Source organism: Thamnophis sirtalis, unplaced genomic scaffold (assembly GCF_051295495.1).
Source record: "Thamnophis sirtalis isolate CommonGarterSnake01/CBP01778 unplaced genomic scaffold, rThaSir2_p1.2 scaffold_5, whole genome shotgun sequence".
NCBI classification, from domain to species: Eukaryota; Metazoa; Chordata; class Lepidosauria; order Squamata; family Natricidae; genus Thamnophis; species Thamnophis sirtalis.
Genome location: NW_028261385.1, coordinates 132,409,485 through 132,423,326, shown reverse-complemented (window position 1 = coordinate 132,423,326; position 13,842 = coordinate 132,409,485). Strand labels below are relative to the sequence as shown.

Here is a 13,842-nt window from a genome sequence, read left to right as displayed (position 1 = left end):
GTGGCCTGCACGGGTCATATGCCGCCCGCAAGCCGCTAGTTGACAGGCCTGGAGAAAAGAGAGAGAAAAGGAAAAAGAAAAATGTCTTTACTTTTATTTCCCCTTTCACAATTGGAATGGCTCCTACTAGCAAAATAGTGAAACTTAACAGAGATGACAGAACAAGGTATTACACCTGAGACATTCCAAAGGATCTTTGAGGAACTGGGGAACAAAGTTACAGCTACATTAACGGCATCAGTAACTGCTTACATGAATGTATTATTTAAAAGAGATCCGAAAGATGAAAAAATAATTCTGAAGAATCTGCAGGACAACTGAATGGAGAAATGAAACAAATTAAATTTAAGGTGAAAAATAAAGCAGAAATAATGGCAAGGGAATAGAAATATCAAGTCAAGAGATGAGAAACAGGCAATGGACTATTACTGGATTTAAAAAATGCAGAATCTTGTTTGAGACCAGGGGTTCTTAAAGATCAACTTGATGAAAATTGTAAAGAGAGCATTATCGAGGTCTAAAAAACATTAGGATGAAAGGAAGAAGATGTAGATAGAGATCAGGTCCTATGACCTTTTAATATCAGAGTAAGGATTGATTAAGCCAGAATACCACCTAAGAGAAACAAATTCAAAATTAACTTGTTTGACGAGGATAATAAGGGTTTTTATAAAACAATGGAAACCTTGTATGGGCTTTCTGCTGAAAATGGATTAATGACTGAGTTAATGACTTGGATTTGCCATTAGAAAAGGGTTGGATAAGGGAAGAAGCGAAATATGCAGTGTAACTTCAAAGGAGAGGAGTTGCTTGTTTGTAACTGCAATTATGCCTACTAATAAAAAATATTTTATAAAATACCCACAAACTCAAGTCTTTCCTCAACTTTAACAGTAAAAGTAGTCTTCGACCTATGACCTATGATCATTCATTTAGCGATTGTTCAAAATTATGAGGGAACTTAACAATGGTTACAACCAGTCCACGGATTTCTGGCTGTCTGAGCATGTCCACAGCCATGTGATTGCAATTTGGCCACAGTTCACAGTTGCAATTGGTTGCAGCATCCTGCAGTCCCGTGAGCTCCTCTCGCAACCTTTCCGGATAGCTTCTCCCAAGAAAGTCAATGGGCAGGAAAAGTTGCAAGTGACAGGAATAAGTCCTCCCCAATTCTCACTGCACCTCCCCCATACCCCTTACATACCCTCTTGCCCACCCATGCATTCTTCCCAACCTGCACACACACACACACACACACACACACACACATCAAAACCCATGCCTCTTAGGCACCCCTTTGCACCCGCTCTGAGCAAACCTCTTGCACAGCCCAACACCCTCATGTACATTCCTGACCTGTGCCTCTTGTGCAACCTCAAACATCATTCCTGATCTTCGCCATTCACAACCCTGTCGTTCCCTTCCCTATCTGGCAGCAGCCACTACCCTACCTGTCAATCTGGAGCTTACAACTTGGGCTGGCTTCCCCACTGACTTTGGTGATTTGCCTGAATCACTTTCAAATCATTTTACCAGTGCTCTTTGGCAAATTCATGCATATTCTCAATGGTAGCCCTTGCTTCTTATTCTGGATAAATTCTCTCTAAATGGTCACTCAGAATTGAGACCAACCTTATCACAAACTCATACATCCCACCATACTTAATTTTCTCCACATATTCATGCTGCGTGCTTAACTAAAGCAGAAACTTACTTATAGAGAACAGGCCTGTCTTGCAAAGCTTCCATTGCCTGAGCTAGAACTGGAGAAACATCACAGGTTTCTTGTGTTAAAGCCCTGCATTCACCTGTAAACAAGCCAACAGTCTGATGTCAGTATTAGTAAGGATTCAACAACATTTCTCTCCTCGTTTCATTGGTAACACTGAATCCTAGAGAAAAGATTACATTTTTATAGTGCCCTTTCGTAGAAGCCACAGTCTAAATTCAGCTGCCCTGGTGAAGTCTAGTTAAGATACAACTGTACTTTGCCACTCTGGCAGAAGCCCTCTGTATATTTAGGAGTAGTCGTCCACCCTTCCTGTGGGTACTTATTATGGGAAACACAGAGAGAGCCACAAAGAAGCTGTGGAAAACACCATGGCTATATAAAACAAGCAAAGTGGGGATGCAGACTTTTTCTACAAACAGTCAACAAAGCCAGACTTTTTAGAGAAACACAATGGCAGTGATTGTTCATGTCTAGAAGACAGAGGAGAAGAGTATGTCCAAATTGTCTTCAAGCTGAAAAGCAATAGTAACAAACCATCAATATAAAAACCACCAATTTTAGGATGAGAGAACTACAAGAATGACAAAGCAGATATTTAAGAACTGCCTGAACAATAAAGCAGCTTTAAATTCTACTGTTGTTTAAAAACAAGGAAATCATCCCTGACTATCAAAATACAATCTTCTTTAAAGAAGGCACAGTGGCACAGTGGTCAGAATGCAGTATTGCAAGCTAATGCTGCCTACAGTCTGGAGTTCAATCCTGACTGCCTCAAGGTAGACTCAGCCTTCCATCCTTCTGAGATCGGTAAAATGAGTACCCAGATTTTTGGGGGCAATATGTTAACATTGTGGACTGCTCAGAGAGTGCTGTAAAGTGCTATGAAACGGTATATGTCTAAATGCTATTGCTACCTTCTTTAGATTACAGAACATATACTTCTAAACTCTGAAATTTCGGTAGATTATTTGGTACAGAAAAGTAGCGTTTGAGATTCCTAAACAAATTTCAGATTATAATAGTGTTATAATGGTACCAGCAAGTGCAAACTGATTTGCCAGAAACTGCCTTAACAATCTTATACATTTTGAAGAAAATTGAGCATAGAGTAGTAGCTACATTTACTCATGCCATACATACTTCTAAAAGCCACCTATCTCCATCTACAAGAAAGAATACTTTAATGGGGGAAAAAATAAAATAACTACAATACCTTGGGCCCAACGATACAGCTGTTCATAAGAAGTCTCCTGGAGGAGTGCCATCTGTTCCATAATCTCCAGCCTGCAAATTTAACATGTTCTTTACAAAAGTCTTTACAAAAAGTGCAAAAACATCTAAACCTGGATGGCTTTACACTTGTCTTCATGTTTTTATTTTCCAATATAAATCTCAATATGTTAACAACTCAATTTATGAGGTTTTACTTAGTTGATGGTCCCAGTTGCTTTATACAGTGTGAACTCACCCTGATCTTTGTTGACTGGTGCGCAGAAGAATCTTGACATCATTGTGAATTTGCTTTATTCGTCTCAATACTTTAAAGAAATGCTTTAATAAAAAAAGTTCAAAATTAAAAGCTGTGATATTTTACTCCAACTAACTTTGTTTACATAGCTATTGTACATTCAGATAATCATACTGCAGCACACTTGGTACTTGTATTGGGACTACAACTTTCAGAATTCATCCCCAGCTGGCTTGAAATTTGGGGACTGCTGTTTCATGCTTGCAGTGTAGCATTTAAAACACAAAACGGTATTACAAATTCAGGTGGGTTTAAACTTGAAACATTTTGCATATTCATAACATAGAGAGACAGCTTCATACACAGAGGATCTGAAATGTGTTTAATGTTTTTACTTTTGATGGTGATAAAAATATATTGGTTTTGTTCCCTTTTTTAAAAATAGTAATGGCAATATATGCATTGTCTAAGAGAAGAAAATAAAGAACAATTTCCATATATCATTATAATTGTCTATACAAATTCTGTATCTGTGTGTAATCTGCTCATAAGTGGCAAGTGCCATCAAGTCTTCATTGGTTTTGCTCCCTTTGGAAACAGGTTCTTCAAATGCGAGAGACTGTAAGGAAGACACCATCTCATTATATACTGAGTGACTGTGAACTCAGAACAATCATTCAAAAACATACAATTTAGAAACCAAAGCAAATTGACTTCGCTCATTCCAGACCTGTTCAGTGTTGTGTTCCAAATAGGCTACATTGAGCCAGAGTTTTATAGTTTGAAATAAAGATTGCAGTGCAGCACATACTTCCTTTGTACCGTATTATTTGCTACTGTGGCTAAAGGTTAAGCATACCATAGCATTTTATTGCTGTTTGCTAAGGAGAACAGCTTCCCTTTGTTTCGACACCAGCCTCTGTTAGAAGCTGATTATTTTATTAGGCACGACGGACTAGCAACAGGAAAGAGAAGAGACAATATTACCCAGTTGAGCAGTGGGCAATTACAATCTAAACAATTATTTCTAAGCTAAACAGTATTATGTAGTATCAAGCTATTTTCACCACTTCCACAAGTGGACATTGCGAATTTCAGTCATGGCCCTTCTCTTCACCAATGATTATAATCCATTCTCATGTTATGAACACTTCCTAACTACTCCCATCTCTGAATTACGGAAGATTCTTTTATGTAGGCTCTTCCAGCCAGAATCTTTGCAAAGGGTAGAATTCTTTTCTAAAAACTCCATCCTTATATATCTGCTTTGGATGGTTTTCCTGCAAGTAGCACAATTATTCATATTATCCAAAGAGAAAATGGTGATCAGAAAAGGAAGTCTGATTCAATATGTTAAATAAGGTTACTGTTATGTATTTTAGGATGCTTACTTCAGTAACTGTCCCATCTCTGGTGCATCGAAGGACGTTCATCTCCTCTGGAGAAAGTTGGAATTCTGCTATGAAAGCATCTGCTATTTGTGCTTTTAATTCTAACCTTTGGCTGCAATAAAAAATTGATTCCGTTCATGACCATTATAATTTGTTTCTCATAAGCTTAGGATCTGGCAGCCATTCAAACAGAAAAGTCTTAGAGGGTGCACTTTTATCTTCAGAACAGGAAGAAAAAGAAAAGGGGATGGACATAAGGGGAAGTAGGAGCTTACAGATAGTCTTTGACTTGCAACCAAAACTGAGTCCAGAATCTTGGTTGTTGAGCGAAGTGGTTATTAAATGAGATGACACAGGAAGTCTGTCTGTGTCAATCTCACTTAAACGCCCATGTGGCTGCTTCACTCAATGATTGCAAATCCAACAGTAGTGTTTGCAGTTCTTAAGTGATTTCAAGTTGTTAAGCAGAATCCCAAATAAGGAGCATGCAGTGCCTGGGGTGGGGGAATGAGGAACCCTGCTTCTGATTTTTAGCTTCTGAGGGATACACACTTGAATGTGGGCTGTGCCAGGCCTCCCACCCCACCCCAAGGCACACTACCCACTTTATATCTATGCAGCCTCTATCTATCATGCTGCCTTTATCGTGCATGGAAAGGAACTCCTTCAGTGGGGAGTACAGAAATGGAACTCATCAGAATCTGAGCTTGATTTCTGCAATCCACAGAAGGATGTCATTTTTCCTTTGTACACAGAAGGAAATTTTTCCCAAGGGATGCAGAAACAGAAATTCAATTCATCAGGATTTGAGCTTCATTTTTGCAACCCCATGAAAGTATGTCATCTCTCCTCTGTGCTTGGAAAAGAACTCTTCCAAGGGTTCAGAAATCATCAGGATCTGATGTCAACTGATGCCTTCTATTTTCAAAAGTGTTTAACGTAAAATAAGTTCAACATTTTTTCAATTTTATCATTTGTTAAAAGAGACATAGACATCCAGAATACAGACATTTTATCTACTTAAAAATGATATATAGCAAAAAATGTATATATGTGTCTTAAAACAGCAGATGTGAGGAAGAACTCCATGAACCAATAGGAGAAAGCAGCTGATTAATACACTGAAAACTGAATGTCTGGAAATATTTGCCAGTTTATGATTGTTCAACCAGCCTTAAGTTTATATCTAATTACTCGGCACAAAAAATCCACAAATTTTGAAACACACACAAGGATTTACCACTTATGTACTTGTACTTAAAAGTGCAAGAGTCATTTTTTCGGAAGGGTAAAGCCCAATAAATGGAGGGACTTCATATCAGAACATACTTTGTATATGATTTTCGGATTTAAAAAAATCAGTATAGAGCAATATATATATAGAATAGAATGGAATTCCCAGAAAGGCCTAGTTGAAATTTGGATTGTGGCCTTTTGATTGAATATTAGATTCTTTTTAGTCTTCCTACATACAATAACACTGCTGTAAATCATATTTTATATCATTGCATACATGCTGGCTTATGTTTTGGTTTTATTCCAAAACTGCTTTAATGCTAGTTTTAGGTTTTAGAACTTAATGGCCTTGTATTTTATTGATTTTTCTCTATTTTGTGAAATATCTACAAAGATTCATCTTCTGTGAAATTTAGAAATGCAGTTAATAAATGAAGCTTTGAAACCATTTTATTTCCTTCTCATGTGACATCCATTTTTTAAACCTATTGCCTAAATTCAAAGATAAAAGCAGAGCTAGTAGATGTTCAGGATGCACTAACATCTTACCATATCACATAGTGGAAATTATTTCTCTAGAAACTATCTGAGAGATTGCTGCACCTAATATAGCAACATAAAGTAGCCCTAAGGAGATTATTATTCAGAATAAAAAGTGAATGATGGAATCCACAACACCATTATCATTTATCTTAAGGGGAAAACGTTTACCTCTCTGCTTGAAGTTTTGTTGTTTTGACAATCAAATCCTGAGTTTGCTCCTTAGTTGCCTGGAAGACATATGGATGATTAAAATAAGTTGCTATTAACGACTTAGTTTAACTTTTAAATATATATTACTTAACTATGGTAAGAATGAGTAGAAGGGCAATTTAAAGAGTCTAAAATTTCCTGTTTCCTCTCACTGACTGGGACACAGGGTGAGCCTTTTAAAAAATATATATGTATATATCAAACATATATTGCTTTCTTAACATGAAACAAGTTTAATGTTGCCAGGCTAAAGAGAGGATTATTCTGGAACAGACTCAGGTACATTATAGAGCTGCTTCAAAAAATGCATCAATATTTTGTTTCATGCAAATGTTTTAGCACCTGAACAATCTTTACAGTCCCATTAAAAAACACTCTGTGCAATGTGTTGTTTGAAAGTAACATTTCCAGAGGGGAAAAAATGTGCAATTTCCCCAACACCTGTACAATACCTTCAAGTGATTAGTCATATCCTGGCAGCAATTGCTCATTAATTGCACATCTTCACTGATGTTTTCAAGCTCCTGAAATTGCATAGAAATACACATTATAACATTACAAATATACATTATGACAGATGGCCTAAAATATTTATTTATTAAATGTATACACTGCCCTTTTTGCAAACTGAGGCAACTCTAGGCTGCTTACAACATAATAAAACATATTAAAAATTATAAATGTAAAAACAGATTGCATCTGTTTTAAACATTAAAACATTTAAAACATTAAATACAGATTAAAAGACCACAGGTTTTGGACAGAACAGCAATGATGCTTCTTTGTCATTGCACCAACTGCCTACAGCTTCTTCATCAGAGCCTCATGCCCCAAAAAACTTAGGTTTAGAAAAAAAATAATTAATACATTTGTTCAAATCAATAAATAATAAAATTCATTATTATTTCAGATTCAACTCAGTATTAATTTCAGTGAATCAACCATTTCTCTCAATAAATTCAATATTACTTCTGCCAGCAGAACTGAAAAGTTTCCCTTGCCATCTAAAGTCCTTGAAACTTGCTCCAGAAATTTGAGAACCTCCAGAACAAATGGGAGAAATTATAGGAGAAGAAAAAGAGATGGGTGACCTGTTAGAGTAAAGAGAGCTCAAACATAATTACATTTTATATCTTTTTAATTTGATTATATGAATACATTTGTCAAATAATACACACATTGTTTCATTAAACTGTATTTTCTACTGATCTAATAAAAAAAACTTGAAGAAAGTGTTAAAGAATGCATAAGAAAAACAGTAGATTTATATAACAACCTGCAGCATAGCAGCTACCAGAGGAGGTTATCTTGAGAATGATTCTTTTCAGTAAGTTTCATGATACTTTTCTATACCTCTTTCACTTGTTTGAAAATGTAGACAAATTCTTCATTGATAGCTAAACTACGATGTTCAATATCCCCGCGCAGATTTCTTCTGGTACGCAAGCTGTTTTCCACAAAAAAGTCTGAAAGAGTCTTGAGCGCTTCTAACATTTCCTGCAAAAATATGCAATAAAGACAATGTTAACAATTCAGATATAAAAACGTACCCTAAGGGGAACGTAGTTCTAGGTTTTCAGTCACCATATTTGTTCATGTTAAAAGTGCAAAATATTTGAAATAAATATAAAACACACACTTTATGACACATTTAATTACTTCTAAGTATAGACTAAACTACACAGTATAGTATAGTGTAGTATATGCTGTATATAAGGTATAGTATTAATAGTTTGGCTTTTTAACATATCTTAGGAGCATGTTGTGGGAATTACATTTACCATGAGCAATTTTTTGCCACTTGAAACATGGCTCTAACCAGTCACAAACAAAAAAATTAGCTATGGCAGAAATTTATGGTAGGCACTGAGGCAACATCTGCAGGCCTTCTGGTCCCCATGACCCCAGAGGAACTACAGGGGAATCTCTGCTGTAGAGAACAGCTTTAGTGCAGTTCAAAGGGCAGGAAAAAGCATTTCTAAATGCTTTTTTCTCCTAAAACTAAGGAGAAATTTCCTGACAGCTAGAACAATTAATCAGTGGAGCAACTTGCCTCCAGAGGTTGTGAATACTCCAACACTGGAAATTTTAAAGAAGAGATTGGACAACCATTTGTTTGAAATGGTATAGGGTTTCCTGCCTAAGCAAAGGGTTGGACTAGAAGATGTCCAAGGTCCAACCTTCCAACTCTGTTCTTCTCTTATTGCGATACAAATATTAAAAAGCAGTTTCATAACTTAAAACCTGCTTTCTCACAGAGGTCCTCCTTGCTAACAAATCATATACATCACAAGATCTATGATTTCACAATGCAGTTTGTACTCACACTTGTGAGTTATGATTAAATAATAGATGTTATCTGTTGCTATAAATACTGTGTGTATGCTTCACACCTAACTCTGGTAGCATAGCAGCATCACTAAATCTGTGAACATGAAATAGACCAGCAATTTAAAATATTTTTGTGACTGTGCATACTAATTGTGAAGATCCATGCCTCACAAAATACAGCCTTTTATACATCTTTTATGAAGCAGATTCAAGGCTGATAATGCCACCTGTTTGTAGAGAGGTGAGTTTCTTTTGTAAAGTATCTGTATACATTTAAGAACACATAAAGATCTTCCTTCTTTATATTTTTGCACTAATCAGCAGATGTTGAAATAAACTTGAGGATGGTTTTTTTGGGTCAGCGTTAAGGAAAAAAATCAATTATTCTATAATACATTTAATACGATGACTGTAAACAAAGAATGGAATTTTATAGCCTAAATGCATAATATGAGGATACAGTATTCATGTCTTAAATGCATGGTTTGGGCCCCAAAGTAGTCCCAAGGAACTTTTTTCACTGTAATCTGTTGCCACAGTTATAAACTGTGGTTATAAATTATGAGTGTCTATGTTAACCCTCCCAATCCATAAAGCATGCCTTAAATCCATAATTTTGCCATTCAAAAAACATTGTGCTACGCATTTTATAACAACCATTAACATAAACTTTAATCTAATACAGCACCAGAGGAATTTACATATAAAAACTTTAGGATGTGTTAAGAATTTGTGGCTTGGATTTCTCAAAACACCATCATAAAACAGACGAACCATTTTTGCTATACTGTATTGATATCACAGAGGATTTTAATTCATATCCATCTATCTGAACTATTCAACTATTTTTGGAGACCAATATGTAGCAGTGATTCTGTGACGTTCAATGTGATGCAAGTCACATGATGTGACAATTGAGGGCAACATTTCTATTACTAAGTGAGACATTTGTTAAGTGAGGCTTGCCCCATTTTACGACCTTTCTTGCCACAGTTGTTAAGTGAATCACTGCAACTGTTAAGCTAATAACATGGTTGTTAAGTGAATCTGGCTTTCTCTGTGACTTTGCTTGTCAGAGTATCACAAAACATGATCACATGATCCTGAGACACTGCAACCATCATAAATATGAATCAGTTGCCTAGTAGCTGAATTCGGAGGATGTAACCATGGGGATGCTTGGTTTTAGTGTGAAAATGGTCATACATTTCTTTTTTAGTGCTGTTGTAGTTTCAAACAATCACTAAATGAACAGCTGTGAGTCAAGGACTACCTGTATAATAATCCTTCTTCCTCCTATTTTCCCACAACAACAACCCTGTGAAGAGGCCATGAAAGAGGCCAGTGGCTTTCATGGCTAAGACAGAAGTAGAATGCATAGTCTCCAAGTTTCTAGCCTGGTTACCTCAACCACTAGACCCCATAACCACATTTGTTGAAATTTTATTGATCATTCTTTAGACTACAGCTGATGTGGCAGTTTACGTGAGGAAGTGAGATGGATATTTCTAGTTTGCAGGATGTTCTAAAACTTTTTTAAAAGTATGTCAAACCTTCTAGAGATATAACATATAGATTTAGCTTCTTCCATCCTTCCTCATGCAACTCAAAAAGCACATATCCATATTTCAGCATTTTGGTACCACATATTGTAGCGTAATCTGAGAGAAGATGCTCTAAGGAAGACAAACATCGATCTAGGGACTGTATGATCCATGGACCACAGACTGCCCATGGTTCTTTCAGTAAGCAAGAACCTCCGTTTTACTTTACTATAATAATCGGGCCATGTCACACATTATGATTTGGCTAATAATCCTGCGAATTGCATTTAATTCACTAATACATTTCACAGATGGTTCCTGAGAAAAGCACTTGATAAATGCAGCATCAAATTATAATACACATCATGTGAGTATAAGTCATCACAGATACAATCCAATGGAAAAATCTTCAGAACATGCTTTTAAGAACAGCCAGTTTCCACACTGCTCACCTGTACATTTCACTTTCCCGTCATATACTTAAACTGCAGCTATGCCATGAACAAATTCACAAGTTTTAAATAATCACTGTGGGATTCAATTCTCAGATCTAATCCTTTGGGAAAAATGGGTACAGGGCATGTAGGCAGCAATTTCTGGGTGTCAAATAACACAGTGGTGCTGGTGCAGAACTTAGCTCATAGATCCATGGTGGGTTTTTGAAGTGAATATCTTACATTTCTATCCACATCCGGGTTGAATCACAGGGAATCCTTGTACTGTCCTACAGTACCCATTTATTTGTACCCATTTTCTGTGTTGTTATTCATGTTTATTCTTCCTGTTATCTTGCTTATGACTGCAGGACTGTAACTTTGTTGCTTGAATCCTTATGGTTGATATTGATTATTTCCTGGTTGCTTATTTGTACTCTATGACTATCATTAAGTACTGTACCTTATGATTCTTGACGAATGTATCTTGTCTTTTTATGTACACTGAGAGCATATACACCAAAGACAAATTCCTTGTGTGTCCAATCACACTTGGCCAATAAAGAATTCTATTCTATTGTACATGAGTGACAAACTAACTAACTAAATAAAAACTAGCCCTTTCCAGTGTATTCAGTTACAGCACCCATCTTGCCCTGAAGCAGCACACTCGCTGGGGATGATGGAAGCTCAATATAGCCAGCTAGGGCCTGTTTTTCTGTCCTCTGCCTTTTAGCCGAGACAGAGCCGGCTTTATTTTTTCAGAAAGGTGGAAGGAAAGGGAGAAAACGGGAGGCGACGAATCAACCTGACTTACTTTGTCCGCTTCCAACCGCGTCTCTAGCACTTTGCGGAGCTTGCGGGACAGCGGGTTGGCGCCGGCTCCGCCGGGCGGCCCCTGAGATAAACCCCCCGTCGTAGGGATAGCCGAAGCAGCAGCCCCAGCCGTGAATGAACGCGGTGGCAGGTGTTCTTCGGATACTGCCGCCATTTTCGTCCCGAAACTGCCGTGGTGGCGAAGGCAGCACCGGGACTCGGACAAGGTGCGTCGACGCACAGATTCCCTCCTCTCCTCTGCCCAAGAAGTGTAGTTCCTCCCCCCCATCTCTCTCTCGACTAGGCGCCTCATAGGAGTCAGAGGGAAGCTTTGCTTTTTCGTGATTAGGACAATTAAAACGCACCTTTTGCTCCTCGCTTTCATCGCAATAATGAATTATCACATTAATAGGGATCTTGCATCCAGGAGATACAGGTAGTCCTCGAATTACAACAATTCATTTAGTGACCGTTCGTAGTTACTACGACTTATATGACCCTTTTTCACACTTATGACCATTGCAACATCCCCATGGTCCCAAGATTTACATTCAGATGCTTGATAACTGGCTCATATTTATGGCGGTTGCTGTGTCCCGGGGTTATGTCACTACCTTTTGCGATCTACCGATCATCAAAGTCAATGGAGAAGTCAGATTCACTTAACAACCAGGTTACTGATTTAACAACTGCAGTGATTCACTTAACAAACGTGGCAAAAAAGTTGTAAAGTGGGGCAAAACTCATTTAACAAATTTCTCATTTAGCCTCAGTTGTGGTTGTAAGTCGAGGACTACCTGTATTTAACTCTGATTTTTGGTAGGGCAGAATTCAGATTTTCCTCCTTTTCGGTGTGTGATTTTCCTCCTTCTTCAAAATTCAGTAATTGGATTACATGCATGAAATAATTCAAATTTGAGCACCATTTGACAAATGTTGGTTCTTGTTAATAACATTCCTAGTTCATCCGAATTCCAGGTGATTCAACCGACACAACATGTAGTTTTCTTGTCATTTGTTTTCTTTCTCTAGTGTAGTTTATAGCTATGGGAATTCCTGGTAGTTTCCTATGTAGATATTATGATGTTTAGCTTTTTTTTTTTCTGCTTAGCTGAAGTTGGCAAGGTGCTGCCACCTGCTGTGATTTGGCAAGTAATTTTATAGCAATAGTTTGTCACAAGACTTAATTCTATCATAACAGGCTTAGTGGTGGGATCTATATTTTTGCATTGCCTCTATTATCTATAACCACAAACTTTCAAGTCCCCAACATCTTTTTACTCAAAGAAGAATGATGACATCAGAAACCTCTTAACATCAGAAACCTCTTGGGAGATGGAGAAAGATGATTCGTATCTATCTTATCTATGGCAGGTTACGAGCTATATTTGTGACAAGATTATATTGTTTGATGAAGATAAACAATCTCCAAAATTACCAAAGTAGTTGTTCAATTGTACAAATTGCACAACTGGGACAAAAGTTGCTCAGAATACCGTAAATAAACACTGGTTTTTAGAAATCTAAAACCCAGTCTCTTATACCAAAGCAATGCTATTTTGCTTAATTGAAAAGCATAGATCCTTTGAAAGATGGAAAAGTTATGATCATACAAAATGTATATACATTTCTATAACATTTTCAAAGTATTTTAAAACATTATGATACTCTCCGTCTCCCATATTGCATGGGGGAAAGAGAGGTTTTCTAAAAAGATGATATCTAAAACTTTGACGATTACAGTAGGAGATGACTTATTTGATTCTTCAACGTTGTGAATTCTGTCACGCAGAAAAGTAATTGGCTGACAAGAGTGGGAGATAAAATTCAACACGGATCTTATAAATATGGACAGATAAGTAATTGGGAACTAAAGAGTTACACTGTTGGATCTGAGAGATTTCTCAGCTACATTCAGTAATACCAACCTTAATTTGCTTCTGGAGTTCTCCCTGAAAACCTCCAAGCAGGATTGGTGTTTAGCAGTGGACTGATGATCTATAGGGTTTCTTGGGGCTTCATTTTGCCCCTTTATCTCAGCAGAAGATAGAATACTGAACATGATACTGGTGTGCTTGTGATCTTTCTCCTCAATACCTGACAGGCTTTTCCTCAACCCATACATTTATTGATTCAT

The 13,842-nt window shown here is 37.1% G+C and overlaps 1 protein-coding gene across 2 annotated transcripts in view; it reads right to left on the bottom strand.

Moving 5' to 3' along the window:
- Positions 1 to 11,920, bottom strand: part of COG6 (component of oligomeric golgi complex 6) — a 38,231-nt gene extending 26,311 nt beyond the window's left edge. Inside the window, exons 1-8 of one of the 2 annotated variants that reach the window (XM_087716926.1) lie at positions 11,707 to 11,920; positions 7,934 to 8,077; positions 7,033 to 7,104; positions 6,539 to 6,597; positions 4,592 to 4,703; positions 3,201 to 3,283; positions 2,946 to 3,016; positions 1,715 to 1,808 (exon numbers count right to left, since the gene is read on the bottom strand). In XM_087716926.1, the coding sequence (XP_087573052.1) occupies positions 1,715 to 1,808; positions 2,946 to 3,016; positions 3,201 to 3,283; positions 4,592 to 4,703; positions 6,539 to 6,597; positions 7,033 to 7,104; positions 7,934 to 8,077; positions 11,707 to 11,880 (809 nt within the window). In that variant the 5' untranslated portion in view covers positions 11,881 to 11,920. The remainder of the gene's footprint in view (positions 1 to 1,714; positions 1,809 to 2,945; positions 3,017 to 3,200; positions 3,284 to 4,591; positions 4,704 to 6,538; positions 6,598 to 7,032; positions 7,105 to 7,933; positions 8,078 to 11,706) is intronic. The other variant, XM_087716925.1, reaches the window with a different exon arrangement.
- Positions 11,921 to 13,842: the final 1,922 nt, after the last annotated feature.